The 18,722-nt window shown below is 40.5% G+C and overlaps 1 protein-coding gene across 1 annotated transcript; it reads left to right on the forward strand.

Annotated features, from left to right (window-relative positions):
- The first annotated feature begins 4,642 nt into the window (after nt 1-4,642).
- paqr8 (progestin and adipoQ receptor family member VIII) lies at nt 4,643-7,145 on the forward strand. Its single transcript, XM_067482479.1, has 2 exons — nt 4,643-4,815; nt 5,809-7,145. The coding sequence occupies exon 2, from the start codon at nt 5,876-5,878 to the stop codon at nt 6,950-6,952; it is 1,077 nt and encodes a 358-aa protein (XP_067338580.1). The 5' UTR covers nt 4,643-4,815; nt 5,809-5,875; the 3' UTR covers nt 6,953-7,145.
- The last annotated feature ends 11,577 nt before the right edge of the window (nt 7,146-18,722 follow it).

Raw genomic sequence — 18,722 nt, forward strand, 5'->3', positions numbered from 1 at the left:
CAAACAAGAAGCAATTGGGCCGTTTAAACACAAGGCAAAAGGTAAATTTGTTTCTAGGTCTGATGGACCAACAGGCAAACCATATTTTGACATTAACAAACTGACCAAATTACTAATGTGTAATGTGAAAAAAAATTCTTTTAAAAAAGTGTATACAGAGGTACAGTGAAATAATGACAATGATATCAATGTAACAGTTTCCACGTCCGTTGATAAATGAATAAAATTTAACTTTCAAAAACTTCTGATGAGGGACATTCGCACATTTGTACAGGCTTGAATGTTCATTAAATTTATGTCAATGAAAAAAATCCTTATTTTACTTTTTTTACTATTTCAGAATAAGGGAATGCAAACTTTTGTAAACAGGGCGAAATGACTTCATATGTGACTTATACCCACACACTCGGCTCAAAGTGAATGCTAATGTGGTTGTTTCTGCTGGTAGTTTGAATATGGACCTGTTACTGCTGTTTGCATCAACTAGAGGCAGAAATATGTCAGGGTTATATTTTACAGCTTTTTGTGCTTCTCCAATATGGATAAGACTATCAATTCATGTAGCTTTGAGCTTGTTGGATCAAGCATGTTCACTTCACTTCACTCTTTACTGAATTGTTCCATATGTCAAAAGGAACCTGAAACAATATCTGACAGTTGTTGCGGTGCTTTCACACCATTGTTGTCTAATCCTTCACAGTGCCATTGTCTTACTAAACAAATTATTTTGGATGCGTTTGCTCCTTTTAGATTTCCGCCATCGCCATGGCAGAACAACCAACCCAGGGCCAACCAGAGGGTTCTGCGGCATCAGCGCAGACGCCTCATTCTGTGCACATCGAGCTGCCGAGTGTGAATCCAGACGATGTCTTTTTTATCATCAGTAAATGTCTCCTAGATATACTGGTCGAGTAAGTCATTCAGCTTAACATACAGCACTTACACTGTACACGTTTTCTTATACTATGATAAGGATGAATCTCCACTGTGACATCAATATATACTTAATTGATTTTGTTCATCTATAGGCACTGGGATCTCCTGAAATCTAACTATGTGACCTCTGATATCCTGACTGCACTGGCTGCTTCCTGCATGGAGATTGTCCAGAAGTTGGCGGAGGGCATCCTGGATATCATCATACCACAGTTCTACAGTTACATTAGAACCCACGGCTCCATTTCTCCGCCCAACTTCCGTGTCACTGAAGACCAAATCCAGGCCTACATGGAGGATTCCTTGGAACAGGCACTGACTATGGGTCTGAAGATTAATGTGCGTTATTTTAGTCACACCAAGATGTTTTCCCAGTTACTTCAGGGACACATCTCCAGGACAGTGAACTCAGTCCTGGTTGTGTTCACTCAGAGTCCCACCTTGGTATCCAGACTTCCAGTGATTTTAGTCAGTGGCTGTGTCACTTCCATTACAAACCTTAAACATATGGTTAATGAGATGGCCACCATGCTGACATACGCCCTCAATCCTGAGCAACGGCTTCAGGAGTTCATTGACGACAAATCAAGCTCAGCCATAAAGTGTGATGAACTGGATTCCCCTCTTTTCTGTTTTAATTCTAGAGACGACTTTAGGGATCAAATGAAGGCGTACCTGATCTATATGCTCGAAGTTCTCCGAAAAAACCTTGAAAAACCCTGTCAAATTAGCTCAAAGAACAAAAGAGTTATCTGCATATTAGTTGGAACCAACACAAAAATTTTAACTGTGGAGGACAGTGAATCACATGGACACAAGTCTCCCAAGGACTCCTGCTGTGATTTGAACTCTATTCCAGGTTCTGTACCTGAAACAGACAAAGCGGAGTCTCTCACAATAGCTAGAGAAACAGAGGACAGGTCCCGCTCAGTAGATTCCACGAGGGACTTCGTGTTTATCAGGAACATAGTGGATGAACTGATGCAAGCTTTTATGGATGATGTGCACACGGAAGAAGAGACAGCCGGTGCTCAAACAGCTGGCCTGCAGCTGGATGCGGCTAAAGAAGACACAATAAGAAAAGTCACCAACAGAATCTTTGATCTGCTAATGAATGGACATATTTACCAGATTCCAACGTTGCTACCTAGAAGACACGTAGGGGACACCATCACCTATGCCAGACTGATGAGGGGAAACATCGTGGACCAAGGCATCATCGCTCACACGGTTTACATGAGTACAGAGGAGGTCGTCACTCGCTGCGTTGTGCAGATGCTCCTTTGGACGGAGCTAAATATACAGAAGAAGGGTTTGCCATCTCCGACCCTTGCGGCAGGGGAATTATCTCCTGAGCCTGACTTCGAAGAAGACAAACCCTCAGAGGAAGAAACACAGCAATGCATGTTTCCATTCACGCACAGGACAGCCTTCTGCATCAAGAAGAAGTGCTCCACCTTACAGAAAATATTCTCCAACTTCACCAGAGCAATGTGCAGACCATTCATGACTTGTTGCAAGCCAGAGAGCCATCAAACGTCCTAAGGCCTCACTGGAAAAAGAGGTGAACTATCGAAGGAGGAGTTTCAGGCCCATCGGAGAATAGGAGGAGTGACTGTGTGTGTCTGTTAATGTAAAATGTTTTAGAATTAGTATTTCATTATTGTATTTACATGAGTAAGGGCAGCCGGGTGGTGCAGGGTTAAAACTCACTGCCTCACAGCTGCAAACATCATCAGTTTGCTCCAGTTTCCTCCTATAATCCAAACACATGCACTGGTGAATGTGAATGGTTGTCTTTGTTCGTCTCAATATGTCAACGCTGTGATAGACTGGTGACCTCTCCAGGTTTGTACAGTGAGTGATGAATATATAAATGGTTTCTGCAGTGCTTTTTTAAAATAGTTTGTTTTAGTACTATTCAATGCAATTTAGGACATTTTATCGACATGGAAAAAAGAGTATGAAGACACATTTATGCTGGTAAATGTGAATAAATCCACAAATACTTTCTGGACTGTTTTTTAAGCTATAGTGTGTAAAGCCCGCAGCATCACAACATTTAATGGTGGTGTAGATCCACTGAATGCACCGTTTTCAGTCCAGGTCTTTTTACATTTCCACTTCCCAACATTAGGCAGATGCCAGTAACCAAAGCAATTACTGATGTTATCTCACACACCACAATGCACATGGATATTTATAAATAGCTAAAACAATTACAGAAAATCTAAGCAACTTGAGCAGAGAGACAGTTTTCAGTCGTAACCTACCAGCTGCAAACCTGAACATTTGATAAACCTTTTTAATTAATTCACAAAGAAAGGCCAAAGATGCTCAGAATACGCAGTAAAAACTACATGGAGCAAACTCTCTAACACTGATTCGAATATTAGTCAAACATGATCGAACATAATGTCAAAAAAAATCACTCAGATTAACCATTAATCATCATGATGAACTAATGGTTAGTCTGAGTTTTTGAAATTATGTTTAAACTTAAACTTGAGAAGATTGTAAAAGAAATGTGAGATCACCCTACAACATTCACATTATTTCCAGGTTTATGTGAAAATATCACATTTTCAATTGTCACAACCTAATTTTTTTGTCCTGGATTGAACCGATGACCAAGTCACCGACTTCTTACTGAACAAGACCTGATGCTCATATCAATCTGCCATAATGACGTAGCTACAGGTTAAAAATATGATTGTAGACGAACAATTCCTGGGATTTCCTAACGAACAGTTTCCGTCTATAAAGATATTTAATGGAAAAGAGAATGGCTTGCTTTTTCATTTTCATATCTTACTATCAAAAATAATATAAGACCTTTTTAATGAGTCTGTACTCTGTGGCCAATATTTTCATTTTAAATGATAAAACCATTAGTAAATGGCTGGAAACTTTGGGTTTAAGAGATACAGATTTTTCACATATCTGTAGACTTAATTATGCCAGCTAAAAGCAAATATTTCACTCCACAACATTTCTAATCAAAGTTGTGTCGTGTCACATTACTTTACACATTTTATAATCTACCACTTTTTTTCAGTTTTTTATGAAAATTAATAAATAGGGTCCAAGCCCGGTAGAAATTGGGGAGGGTTGCGTCAGGAAGGGCAAAACTGTGCCAAATCAACATGTGGACAATGATCTGCTGTGGCGACCCTGAACTCACGGGATAAGATGAAAGGACAAAAACAAACAAACAAACAAACAAACAAACAAATAAATAGGGAGACAGGAATTATTCAGGAATCCAGGCGCAGGCATAGTGTCAATTCCTCCTTCAATTGAAATCATCAGGTCATAAAGCTCTACAGATTCAACCCATCAGTTTTCATTAACTGGCCTGGTTAACTGAAGTCTCGCTAGTGATTCGTTTTCATTAGGGAAAAAAAATGGAAAAAGTGGTGCATTGTGAAAATAAAATAAACTAAATAAAAAAATAAAGTCATGTGAGTGTAACGCAATTAGATTAGAAATGTAGTGGAGTGAAATGTAAAGATGTTTGCTCTTAGATGTAGTGGAGTAAAAGTCCAAGTATCCACAATTAAATCTACTTAAGCACAGATACTTAAAAATGCACCGAAACCATCTAACCCACCGTTTTATAGGCGTTTCTGTTCATTTTAACCCCGCCCACGCATCCAGCTCTCCGGGCAGTCCCGGTACTGCTGTGTATTTCCCACTTTTCTCATCTGCTCCGGGGCGAAATAATTCTGCCCCAACATGTTAGAGTTCTCCTCGAGATAACGGCGCGTTCTCCTGGAGGCAAACCTGGAGTTGGGAGACGTAAGAAATCCGTTTTCTTTCCTGCAGAGACGCTTGACGTTCAGAGGAGCAACAGGTGTTTTCGGTCGACTCCAGCAGGTGAGGTGTTTTTGTAGACAGCTACACTTCAACACTGTCCATTTGGACGTGTGGCATTTTACGCTGGGAGTCTTTTCAAATTAAAAGCCTTTTGTCTTTTAGCTATTTTCCTGTGTTGCACTGGAGGATCGGATATGTGACTCACGGTTCCTGCCTTTCACACACCATACATCCATAAGGCCGATTTAGGTTTTCTGGGACAAACGTGCACGAATTGATCTGATCGTTTCGATTAAGTGCACGAGGGAAAAATTACACTTGCTTGGTCCAAAAGCCGGCTCACTTTTTTAAAACAAGTGCAGGTGTTCAGGGGTCAGGGGCAAAAGACAAAAGACTGGAAAAATGGTCCCGACACACCCTTTCAGGGTACACAGTAGCTATTGTGCAAAGCAATCCACCCTCCCATGGGTGGGTGTTTGTCTCGCTGCCACCATGGTGCTCAACCCACCTTGGCAACGACGTGTTTCACATTCCTCGGCGTTTCCCTTTCATAGGAGCAGAGAGATGGGTGCAGGTTAGTCTACATACCTGCCTATCTATGATCTGTGCGCGTGTGTGTGTGTGTGCGCGCGTGTGCGTGTTTGTTTGTTTGGTTTAACTACTTTGTGGGCTGCAGGTTTTTACATTGTAAAGACTGGGGATTAATTAGTCTTCCATAGTTCAGTCTGGTGCACTTGTCACCTTACAAATTGGAAAAAACACCCAGACAAGTTGTAGTTGAGAACTCACAAGAACAGAGACACTTTACATCCTGCTCCAGGCTGTTTTCTGTGCAGCTTTCCGTGTTGACGTCTCTTTCTCTTCATCCTTTTCTGTCCCCACCCCGATTCACTGTGCACATTGATGCATCATTAAAATGGCTTAAGTTATGGTTCTTTGCTCCACATCAAAGCAATTTTTTTTGTGAGCCATTATGTTCATTAAATTAAAAAAAATAAAAAATCATGAAGCAGCCTCTCCTAACTCTTAAGTTGTTATTTTCTTTTTTTCCAGTTATCCTCCATCAGTCCCCTTGTGTCTCTACCATCCATCCTTCTCTCCATCCATCCTTCACTCAGCTATGTCTGGTGACATTCTGCAACGTCTCAGCACCTTAACCCTGCATATGAAGAACCCCAAGAACCTTCCCCGCCTCTCGGACTTCATCCCTTCTACTCTGCCTTCGCCCAGCCCCACCGTGACCGTCTCGCAGGTTCCCAGCCTCTTCCGGGAGCCTTACATCCTGTCAGGGTACCGTCCCATCCAACAGGACTGGCGCTGCTACCTCCTCAGTCTCTTCCAGAGGCACAATGAATCCCTTAACGTGTGGACCCATTTGCTGGCAGGACCCGTGCTGCTGCTCCGCTGGTGGGCCAACGTGGGCTCCCTGGGGTACACCTTGGATGCCTCGTCTCTACCTCTGAGCCTCTTCCTAGTGTCTTCATTCACGTATCTGTTCCTCAGTGTGACAGCTCACCTTCTGCAGTCTCACTCTGAACATGCACACTACTTCTTCTTCTTCATGGACTATGTGGGTGTAGCTGTGTATCAGTATGGTTGTTCTCTTGGTCACTACTTCTACGCGTCAGAGCCGGAGTGGAGAGAAAGCAGCATCGGACTGGTGTTCCTTCCCGGAGCTGCCTTCTTTGGGTGGCTCTCCTGCGCTGGCTGCTGTTTTGCCAAGTCCAGATATCGTCGGCCATATCCACTGCAGCGTAAGATCTGCCAGCTGATCCCTACCACCCTGGCGTACCTGCTAGATATTAGCCCCATAGTCCACCGCCTGTTCACCACCTCATGGACACAAGAACCATCGCTGCCCTTCCATGCCCTCCAGATTGCCTCCTTCCTGCTTTCCGCCCTCTTCTTCTCCTTTCCCATCCCTGAGCGCTTCTTCCCAGGTCACTGTGACTTCATGGGCCACGGTCACCAGATCTTCCACCTGTTTCTGTCCCTGTGTACCGTGTTCCAGCTGGAGGCTCTGTTCCAGGACTACGCCAGGCGGAGGGATACAGTGGTGGCAGTATTTGGAGAGACACAGCTGTTGTGGGCCTGTGTATCCTTCCCCGCTCTGTTTGCATTTTGCACCCTGACAGCACTGGTCACAATGAGACACGTGAACAAGATACTGCAGGGCAAACAAGGGCGAGACAAGTGAAGTGTTTGTGTGTATTTATGGGTGTGTGAGTGTGATAAAGTGCGCGAAAAAGAATAATTCGGGCTTAAATGTACTAAGTTATGATTATTATTAAAGAAATCAAATCTATCCTTATGTTTTTATTAAACAACCAATTTGTCTGTGAAAAATGTGATTACCTCAAGTGTTTCAACAATAAAACAATGTTAAAGAGCTTTTTGTGTGGTACAATTAACACGTTATCTGAAAATTCCAGAGGGTTTAAGACACAGTGGGCACACTGGACTCCGTAATTTGCTGACTGTGGCTCAGCAAAGTTTTCCACCGTGAATCATCCTGTCATTGGATTGTTGCTGATGACAGTGTGTTGCAAGGAGAAAACTGATTAAGGAATATTCGATTAGGTAAATTAGCCTGCAGCATAACGGAAGTAAACCTAATAATGTGTAGTTGTATATGTAACATTTTTAAACCTCAACTTAGTAAACAAAGATGTAGTTTTGTTTGTGCAGAAGTTAATCGGATGTTTGCTTCACAGTTTTAGACATAATGATTTTATTAACAGCCTCAGTCAAAACCTGTTTTTCAAGCGCAACAATATTTTGTAATTTTTGTTTGCCACAAAGGTTCTCGGGCCGGCTGCAGTTGTCAGAGCAGACAGGCAGAGTAAAGCTCAAATCGTGACTAGCCAAGACAGTGGATTTGAGTGAACAAAGAGGTTAGTTTAATGCTGAGGCACAGGGGTGAACTGCATGAATCCAAGTTGGCAGAACAGTCCTCCACGTGAGTATATCCGTCTATTAATCCACTTACATTGGTGTGTGTGTTGGTTAGGAAGGATGAAAGCACAACACTGCCCTACAGGGGTAAAAGGCAACAACTGCATGTTTTTGATTTGATTTAATTTTACTGCCTGAACAAATGATGTATAAGTTTCTGGAGCTGTAGTGATGAGATGACTCACTCTTACATTCACTTCTCTTTTCTACAAAAATCCATATTAAACGCTGTTTTTTCTCAACATAATCACATTTTGTAATATTTACACAGAAAATACGTCGCCAAACACAAGTGAAACATAACCTAACAATTCAGCAGGGACCGTATGAGGCAACAATAACAGATTTTAGAGGAAAATGTAAAGAATAGTCAACAGCAAATATTGGGTAAATATTTGAATCTGGCTGCAGAATAATTCAGGGGTGTTAGGCATTATGGTTAAATACAAAATCTATCTTGTTGACCCTGTTTGTCCATATGAAGGAAACTAGGTGAGTGTGTTTCCATGGAGAGTCTGTCTGTTCATTGTGTGACAAATTGCATTTCAGTCTTATTAAGGAGGAAGCCACACCTTTTATTTCTTTTAATAAGTAAAGCGAAATATGTGAGAATGGTGAGCCCAGTATCTGTGCATGAGTCAGAGCTCAGGCCTCATTTTAAAGGAGGAGTTTGAGGGGAAACAGCGTAGTCCTGTGCAAGGAAAAATCATTATATGTTGCTCGTTTAATCTGGACAAACAAAGAAGTGTAGAACTAATAAAATGCCGTTTTACACGGGCTTGTTCAGACTATTTCTTGGGTGGATGCAGTGACTGAATTTTGTTGCTTTGTTTTGACTTCACATTGGCTTATTCATGTTAATTTGAGAAAGAAATTAAGAAAAGCTGTGAGGCAGCAACTCCACCACAGTGCTGCCCCTGCAATCATGTAATGCATCACTACTTTAATATTGCGGTGGTTAACAATGGAGCTGAATTTAATGACCTTATATGGGTTTTTTTTATAATTATAATCCAAATTACTGGGCAATGTCTGAATTTCACAAAGGCTTAATATGTTGTATAGTATTAATCTGACTCTGCAAGGTAACAAGTTGTCATAGTTGTCAAAATAAATATTGTGGAGTAAAAGTGCCATTTTTCCCTCTGAAATGCAGTAAAGTCTACTTCAAATACTCAAGTAAAGTAGAAATACCTAAACACATTCACAAATCAATTCCCCCAAAACAAAGTAAGAAACCGTGTAGCCTCCACAGCTACACAATTAACCTTTCACTTCTACCTTGTTGCGCTTCCCCACCACCTTGTAGTCCGTTCTTTCTGTCTAAAAGCTGATCTTAAATCTCAAATAGCGGCACCTTGTAGCCCCAATAGCTGGGTCTGTTCTTTCCAAAAGCTGAGCTGAACAAACTTTCTATTTCTAGGACAACTACTTAGACAAATTTAAAAGGGAAACTTCAATGGCAGTTATATGATGTCATTAATGACATCATCAGTACGCTTATACATACGCTTCTCAATCTAACTAACCATAGAATACAATTGTATAATTGTTAGATAATATTTGTTCTAGCTGATTGTATATTGGTATTGTATAGGTTTGGAGTTAGGTTTGCATCCCGCAATATGCAGTTCACATGTAAGGGGATGCAAATTTAACCCTAAACCTAACATGATAATGTTGCACATTCACATGATTTTTGGACATGACTAGGTTTGCTGTTTTCCCCTGTTTCCAGTCTTTGTGCTAAGCTAAGCTAACCAGCTGCTAGTTGTAGCGTCATAATTACCATATAAATGAGAACAGTGTCAAACTTTCATTATGTGTTTTAAAAGTTTTATTGATTTTTTTTTTTTTATTTCCCAAATCCCAACTATTTCTTAAATCCGAAAATATTGAGTGATTTGAAAAATTCTGAATAAAAAGAATAACTGGGCTCCGAGGTTTGTTAGTATCCTGTGGCAGTGTCAAGAATCAGATTCACAGATGCAATAGGCCCCATAAACTTAGCCAGCATCCGGACCAGAGGGGAATTGTTTTTATAATTTGCCCACAAAAAAATGATTATTTGTTTGCAGAGTTCATTCCTATATGACCAAATAGTGCTTTCAGTATTATGTTACAAATATTTGAAATTGGCCATGATTCCAGCAGGCTTCCTGTCTCCCTGCTGTGGAAAAGTGACTATTGATTTTGCTTTGCGGTGCTGGTAAAACCTAATCTTTGAAAGGGAGCAAATGAAAATTGCTGATAGCAGTAGATTGCCTGTTGTGCAGGGTTTCAGATTATGACAGAATGAGGCTGTTAAACAAGTAATGGAAGTGGGTGTTACTTGGTGTCCATGTCACTGTCCGTGTAATCTTTTAAAGAATCTTGGGTGGTAAGGCGTTCGCTACGGTGAATAAATAATCAATTAAATATTCATTTAATAATTGCATCACCTTACAACGTATTAAGAAAATAGTTGTAGGTGGATTTGTTTTCTTTCTTTTTTTTTTTTTTCTCACCTTCGGACAGAGCCACTGTCATATCTAATCGACAGGAGTTAGAGTGGAATCATCCAACTCTCAATGAGAAATAAAGAATATGCATATCCTATTTCCCAAAATGTCAAGTTATTGCTTTACAGGCAAAACATGGCATTTTATAAACAAAAAGAGCTCTATCATCAGTAAATGCCCAAAGAAAATCTATTTTTTGTTACACATAACTGAAAATATAAGAACCCTGCTTCTTGTTGGGGATTTTAATACGAATGTGAATGTAGACTGCTCTGCTGCCCTGGCACCCAGTGGGGTATTTTCAATCACCAACAGCCAAAATAACACCGAAAAAAAAAAAAAAAAAAAAAGGCTTCAGGGCTTATACGCCACATTATGGAGGAGGAGTGGCTGGAAACACGCATAATAGTGACAAACACTGCAGTTTTACTTGCTCTGGTATGCCACCCTCCTACACCCTTGTACAAAAGGTACATACAGTACTAGTAGATATGCCTGCATTTGCCTCGCTTTGGGTGAGCCCGAACATTCATGTGGAACAATTCATCGTAACTTAAGAACTCAACTGCTACAAGCATGACCGTGATCATTTACATTTTCCCTCGCTGACTTCCGTGTCCCAAACCTCTGACCTTCCAATAATAATCATTTGAAATGTTCTCACTTTCATATGCAAAACGCAAAACTCTACCTCCAAAACCATGGTAATCCAGTTACTCTAGCTCTGATCGGCAACTAAACCCTGCTTTGCATTGGAACGGTTATGTTTTTTATTCTGCACAGCCGACTGCGTGAGTTTGAGTTCAGTGCTTCAGGCCATCGGTACAGAGAGCAAGAGACGAACTCCGAGTCCTTTTTCTGGGAATTTAGAGTATATCTACCCACTAGCATTAAAAATATTATAGGCTCCTTACAATAAAAAAAGATAAAACTATATTATCTATAGTTTAGAAATGTGGCGCAACAAAGATCACTGCATATTTGTAACGTGTAAAGGTTGGAATAAGTGATCACCTCAGGCCTGTGTCAAACTGCCAATTTTCTTTTGTCATTTAAACGGCTGCTAGGTGGAGTCGTGTACGGGCCACATCCGCCTCTCTCTGGCATGCGGCAAAAACCCAAATCTGAATTAACATCAGCAAGCGGTTCAGGGTTGAGATTTTTAAGTAATTACACATTTTAATTTCCAACTAACATCTGTAAAGGTTCCAATTAGCGCCAGCACTTTTGCCTAAAGTATGCATTCCGGCATTCCTGGAAGCTGATGACATGCCAGATGCCAAGGAGCTCAGGGCCGGATGCAGTTTAGTAATGATTAAAAAATGACACACAATGGGATTTTATGGGCTTGTGTCAGTCAGCACCTCCTTCATGACAGACAGGTTACCAGCCTACGGAGCCCCTCCCTAAGTTGACTGCCTGCTGTGAGCCACCTAAAGTGAGGCAGACAGCATTAGACAGCAGTTGGTGACAGAACTTCAGCAGAGATAAGCAGCAAACTTTGTAAGTTATGAATCTACTTTTTTCCATATTGAATCAAATAATCCGTTGGACTTCAATGTGTGAGATGGTGACTGGTTACAAGTTATCATCAAGATTGTACCAAATACAGCAGTTGAAATCTTTTGACACAGTCTATACAACGATCCACTGTGGTCAGTCATGACGTTTGCTTTGACAGTGTGTGTGTGCTTTGTGCAGCGCTTGGTTACAGAGCTCTAGGACCATGGCTCCACTAGGGATGGTTGGAACGTTGGGTTGGTTTTCATCCTTGGAAGTGGGAATCATCTCACTCGTGGTCTTCCTCATCCTCAGCGTTACTGTTCTTGCCTTGTGCGCCCTGTGTACCAGGTGAGGCAAACTTGACGATGACTTTAATTTGAAAATGTTCGTGTCAAGAGAGTTAGTTGAAGGTGATAAGAACTGTGTAACCACACAAATTGTTTGAGTCTCCTCCTGTTTAGAGGAATCGCTCATGTTACGTGGTTTGATTCATTTTTCTGTGCCCTGAATTGGTAAAACTTTTACCCTCTTAGAACCTGGCATCCACATGCGTGTACATCACATTTTGGGTTATATTTCCATAGTAGTTAATTCTGCTTAACTGAGAGCTCTTGGCCACGTATATGGACACTCACACAAATAAGAGCTTGGGTCTTAAGAGGTTAAAGGCTATTCACTATATCACTTTGTGCGGCAAACAACAGAGACTTGTTCAACTTGAATGGTGTTTTTTGTTAAAGGGCGTTGCCTCTTTGAACAGAAGGAAGCTGTTGGATATAATTTTAGGGCTGATCTGATTGATTGTCTAATGGTCTCGACAATGTGCGTTATGTGTCTACACACACACGTGTGTGGGTGTTTGCACACACATATCTGCAAGCATGTGTTTGTTTGGACGACCATAACTGCAGATGTCATGCCAAACATACCAGTGACAGTTATAGAGAAGGACGGTGAATCTTATCTTTTGCAAGCTGTTCCTCTACATTCCAGGTTTTGTCACTCGGAAGAATGAAACTAGTGAATTGGACTTGAGATAGACAGATTGATTGATCTATCCATCTTTAAAGATAGATAGATAGATTGCAATACTTCAAATAATGACACAAAGAAGACTTTGTTACTTTTGATCTAACAAATTTGGCTCATATGCGCTGAATGAAAACGGAGATCCAGTAATTCAAACATATCAAATAAGGTGATGTTTTGGAGATGCAGTAGAGTTGTTTCATGCGTTTACAGTAAATGTAAGTCAAGTCAAATAAGTCAAATCTGCTCTGAAGTTGGTTAATCAAGTTCATTTGATAGCTGAAAGTCCTGGCAAAGAAAATCAAGTCTCAGATCTTGCTAAGCTAAAGCAAGTCTCAAACTATGTTGAAGCACATTTAAGTCAAGTCTAAAGTTTTATCAAAGTTTTAAGTCACCCCACGAGTATAGAGTCAAGGCCACAACCTTGTTAAAACCAGTCCAAGACAATTCACAAGTCTTACCAAAATTACTCCCACGTCCTGACAATCTTCATCATGGCATGTCCAAGTCAAGTGTCGAGCGTTGTGGAAGCAAATCCATCTCTTAGGTCTTCTTAAAGTAAGTTCTAGTCAAGCGACACACAGGGTTTGAACTTAACTAAAACACTTTAGACGGGATCTTCTACAACCAAGTTCAGGAATACATAGGAATTTACTGTATACTGCAATTGATCACTGAATAGTGCAGCACAGCAGGACGGGGGAGTGCTGAGGGCAGGATGATGGTCATTGTAAAAAGGCTTTTTGGGGGGGGAGAGCAGGGAACTGTGACCAGAGGAGCTCTAATGCCTGTGTGTGCATGAATCCGGATAGTAAATACAGCAAGGATACAAATATGGAAGCAGAGTTTTGAAGTGCTGATCCAAACTACACACACAGAATGTCACTGGAACTGCAGGCACATTTGTCCCCATTAACACTGAACGTGGTATCAGATGACTGGATGACCCCCCTCGTTTTCTTTGTTCTATTTTACAGGAGCACTGAGAACGCATATGACGTGACTGGATCAAAGGTAGGAACTGAACCTCTTTCCTTTTTCTTCTTCTATTTCCGTTGCGCTCCCTCCATTCAAGTCACTAAAGGCCTTGCTCTATTTATGCAACATTGGCGAAATGTAACATGGAGTGTATTGCAGTTCATGGGCTGCAGATTCTTCCTCTTTTTATTTCAGCTGCTCGCTTTCAGGGGATCGTCTCTGTCACTACATTCATAAATCTCCTAGTTCCATGGGCTGCAGATTGGGAGCAGTAAATGTCTGATTATCAGCAATCAGCCAGAGGATGATGGAGAAAGTGACAGTGTAGCCGTTATTGGCCTCATTAGGTTCAAACCATGCAAACCCACGAATTAAAAAAAGATTAGGCAACAGATGAAAATGTCTAATTAGGTAGAGTTTTGAGTATTGCAAATAATGTTTCATGACACGTGTATTTTAAGTGTTTCGTTATTGTTACCGATTCAGTATCAACAGTTTCCTATTGCAATTATACTTCATACTATAATATGTAATTACAATATTGATAAGCTTTAATTTACACACTCTAAAAGTACCGCTCTATAATGTATAATACAAAATACAAGATTATAAAATAGCATACGTAAAAAGTATTGAAATGTCCTAATAGTTTTTTAAAGGTTTTCCCAAAGTTCAGGGTCTCCAACACAAACACTTGATGTCCTTAATGGTTATTCCAGATTCCCTATAATGGGATCTTACAATTGACCCAGGAGGATTAGAAAAGATTTACATGTTGGTAATTGAAGAAAGTTTTTAATATCTGAGAGGGCAGTTTGCCTGTCTCTGAAGGTTTTCAGTATTACACTGAGGTTTAGGTGGATTAAGACAGAGTCCTTAGCAAGTGATAATTGGCTAAATCTGTTCATGGATGACATGTGCAAAACCCTAATGGAAAATATAGCATGTTTCAGTTATTCCCCTGTTTCAAGTCATTCTGCTAAGTCTTCTACCAACATCATACTATATAACCCCTTTCGTCTTCCTGTGTAATAGACTGATGGAGTAGGAGGAGCCAACGGAAACGTTGGAACAAAGACAGGAGGAACCGCTGGTGAGCGCTGTGTAAATTGAACAAAGAAAATCGATCAAACATTCACATTTCACTTACGTTATGTCCTCTACATTTCCAGACCAAGGGACCACATCAGGCTCAACATGGAGGCACCACAAAAACATGCCTCCCACCACGCTAGAAAGAAAAAAAGCATTTACCAGCTAACCAGCCAATTCAAGTCCTGAATATTAACCGCAAACCACACACTACAGTCCCCAGTTTCTAAGGCGAGAAGCAGGAAAGAAGACAAATCATACTCAAAATCCCGTTACACAGAAAGCCAGTTTTCCACACTGGACATTGTCCCAAATGGACAGATGGATGGAAAAAGAAAGGGAGGGTGGGAGGGAAAGTTGCCCCTGTCCTCTTTTGACACCTTGTCTTCATCACATCAGCCCTTCACTTATCTGGATCCAACCGCTATTTTTTAACTGAATGGATTCTGGCTCAAACGACAAGAACTTTTTCGTCTAAAGTCGTTCTGACTTGTTGTCTCCACTAAGTGTTTCATACCATTTTTTTTTAAGCATATTTATTATGTATGTTTTCGACATTACATACACGGGACAAAACTGATCAAACGCAAAATGTTCACAACTGTCCGAGTTTTCGAGTGTGACAATCTGCACTTACAGAGTTTGGGACATTACGGTGTGACATGGTGCTAAAAACAGAAAACCACATCAGTCTTGCGCACACCGACTTGCAAATTTGGTCATAGTTTTATTTTTCCAGTCTAAAATGGTCACCTGTAATCAACACTTACTCATATTGAGTGAAGTGATCTGCGTGTGAAAGAAAGTTCTGTACTTTAAGCAAATGGTATCACCTAGTTTGACTTTGTCCAAAGGTAAAAAAAACCAAAAAAAAAAAACGATATTTAAAACTTACTAATTAACACATTATGTCTCATTTGCTTAATCTGTGCAAACACAAACACACTGTGATTTTCTTGGAGGGTTTATGTGCTCTAACATTTCTTGGCTGCTCCAGTCTCAAAACGTAGCCATGACACAGTCACAGTTCTGGTACAAATGAAATAAAATGCATTCATGAAATATATCAAGTGCTAATCTGTCAGTGCTGTAAGGTAAATTTGACCTTTAACCTCTGTATGGATCCCGACTAGCCTATCGTCTTTTTATCTAGCCTTTATGTCAAGATAAGCTAAACTGTTGCTGGTTTGTAGCTGAATATTTAAAGGACTGACTCAAGAGTAGTATCAATCTTCTCATTTCACTGTTGGTAACAAAGCAAATATTTCCAAAAATGTTAAACTACTGCTTTAACAACGCTGACGGCCATTTTCAGCCATTTACTCCTGCTACCCCTCATTTCTGTAGACTCTTGAAAAACGGTTGCCAAACTGGAAAAAATAAGGGATTTGCAATATAGGATTTAAAACGTGGAAATCCACCAGCTTGGCCTTTTAATAATAGTATTTATGTACACAGTTGCTTGTGTGGGGCTGGCTGGGAAAATGGGAGACCACCTCTAGTTATATATTGCATGCACGGACACTAATGAATTGAAGTAAGGCGGGATTTTTCTTTTCTTTTAACTTTTATCAATAGGGCAGCGACTTTTTGTTTGCATTTGTTCTTTTGTACATGTGTCTTTCTGTTCCACCGCTTCCCAGTTTGCTATCCAACAGTCCCTTCTGTGGTCAGCTGCTGCAAATAAAGTCTGTGCCGTAAAATCCCTACATGTTTCTTGTAAAGATGTTTGTCCTGGAAACAAAGATAAGTAAAAAGCCATCGTTGGCCTTCCCAGCTGATTGTGACGACAGGGGAGTGGTACCTGGGTGTGAAGAGAATTCAAAGCGAACCAAAGGTCACAAGACCTCAAAGCAGGGTGGAGTTGTCATTCTTGTAATACTAGTTGCCATGTGTTGCCATATTAACTTGCTGAACTGTCCAAATAAAACACACCCAAGTGACACACTACTGATGTAAGTGATAATGCTGCACTGTGCACATTGAAAAGGTTTTTGGTTTTTTTTTCTGCTTCTTTTTATGACCAATGTGTTGTTCCATAAATATCAAATGTTGTGATTAGCTTGAGGCAGTGTTGGTTATTTAGCATTTTGAAAAAAGATGGTATTGGTATGATGGTACTGCCACACCACACCTACACTACAAAGTCTTGATGAAGCAGATTCAATTACAATGAATAATAAAGTTTTTTTTTAATTTAAATTCATGCTTTAACTCTGGTTTTAAAGCTCCAGGTTGGACAACCACTTTGGTCCAAATCTGAAAAATCAGGTTGACGTGTTTATTTTTTTAGGGCATGTGCCTTAATGTGTTTTAGTGAAGGTTATGTTGCCATGACTGTGACACGGTTGTCATGTTGTGAAGTATGAGCTCAACAGTTCACACCTTTTTTTTTGTTCGTTTCCCTTAAAAAGTTGTTTGAGTTATTCAGACTTAATGGAGATGTTCCATTCAGTGACGCCTGCAAAGGGGGTGGGCACAGCCACCCTTGGAAATGTTCCGGACATAGTGGCCAACCCGTCTGGCCAAAGAAAGGCACCGCCTGGATTGAACTAAGCAAAACACGATAAATAATGATAAAAGACTAAATAAATACTGCAGTGATTGATTTGTCTTAGCTGCCGACAAGTTATTCAACTCTAACTGATACACTGAACAGTTGCCTACCTGAATATACTGACTGACCAGGTTTTTCCATCGGTGGATTTGTTTTTCCCTGATGACACGGGTATATTTCAGGATGACAATTTTAGGAATCTTTAAGCTCACAGTGTGAAAGAGTGGTTCACTGAGCATGAGACATCTTTTTCACACACCTTGACCCCACTGAGAATCTTTGGAATGTGCAGCAGAAGACTTTATGGCACCCATTTTGATGAGCTTATGCAATGTCACAGCTTTTGTTTTTTTCATCCAAAGTTGCAGCAATTGTATACTAATTTTATTATGATAAAAGAGTCAGTCCACTGTGTAATCAAAGCTAAAGGTGAAAAATTAATGTGACCTTTTTCTCCAACTTTAAATTATTCATTCTGATGTGGATAACTCCTATGTTTCCTAATAATACAAATGAGTAAATAAATTGAAAGAAAAATGTAAATGATAAGAAATAAGCCAGGAATTTAAATAAACATCTAGGAATGCTGGGTAATGGTGAAAGGAAGAGGAAGAGGTGGCTCGAGAGGAAGTGAGCAAAGTGTTTGGTCTGTGTGTCTGAAGTGTGTGGTCCAGCGGCTGCAGCAAACAATGTAAAGTTTAAAAGCTGATTTTTAATGCCTGGGACATGAATAGAAGAACAGAGATCGTATTGGAGAACAAAACAGTTACAGGATGAAAACAAACCATCTGACTTCAACAGGACAGTTCGCCACAGCAATGCAGCAGATATGCGAGCATAACTTTTGTTAACGGGTGTGTTTATTTGTTCGCCAAATGTGGATTTGTGGTTTGTGTACATTCAGTCATGCAAAGTCCTACTGTTGTTTTATTCTGTAGTAATCAATGTGGAGCTGCTTTCCTGAAATCAACCGAAAAGGGAGCATAAGAGCTGTTTTCTGTTAAGTGAAAGACAAAAGGATTTAGAACTGATAAAACATGTTAAATTATACTCTTCCAGTTTAGTTGACAAGTATGGAGCAGAGGTGGGGAAGACAGTGTCGGCCAATCAAAGCCTCTGGACATCTTGAACTTCTAAACCCTCACAGCCATTGCTGAAACGGAAAAACAGGTTTTTCATGTCAATCGTGTCCCCCCCCCCCCCCCAGCCTCAATGGCCTGGTAACTCAATGGGTAAAGCAGAAGCCTGCAAGATCAAATACCAGCCCATGCTCCAGGTGTGTCCCTGAGATAAGACCCCCCCCCCCCCCATGTACAAGTAAAACCATTAAAGATTGTAGTTCTTCCTCTTTT

The sequence above is a fragment of the Channa argus genome, chromosome 17, assembly GCF_033026475.1.
Source record: "Channa argus isolate prfri chromosome 17, Channa argus male v1.0, whole genome shotgun sequence".
In the NCBI taxonomy this organism is placed as follows: Eukaryota; Metazoa; Chordata; class Actinopteri; order Anabantiformes; family Channidae; genus Channa; species Channa argus.

Excerpts from the sequence above, each read along its gene's own strand:
- paqr8 (XM_067482479.1), top strand. The coding sequence starts at position 5,876 with ATGTCTGGTGACATTCTGCAACGTCTCAGCACCTTAACCCTGCATATG.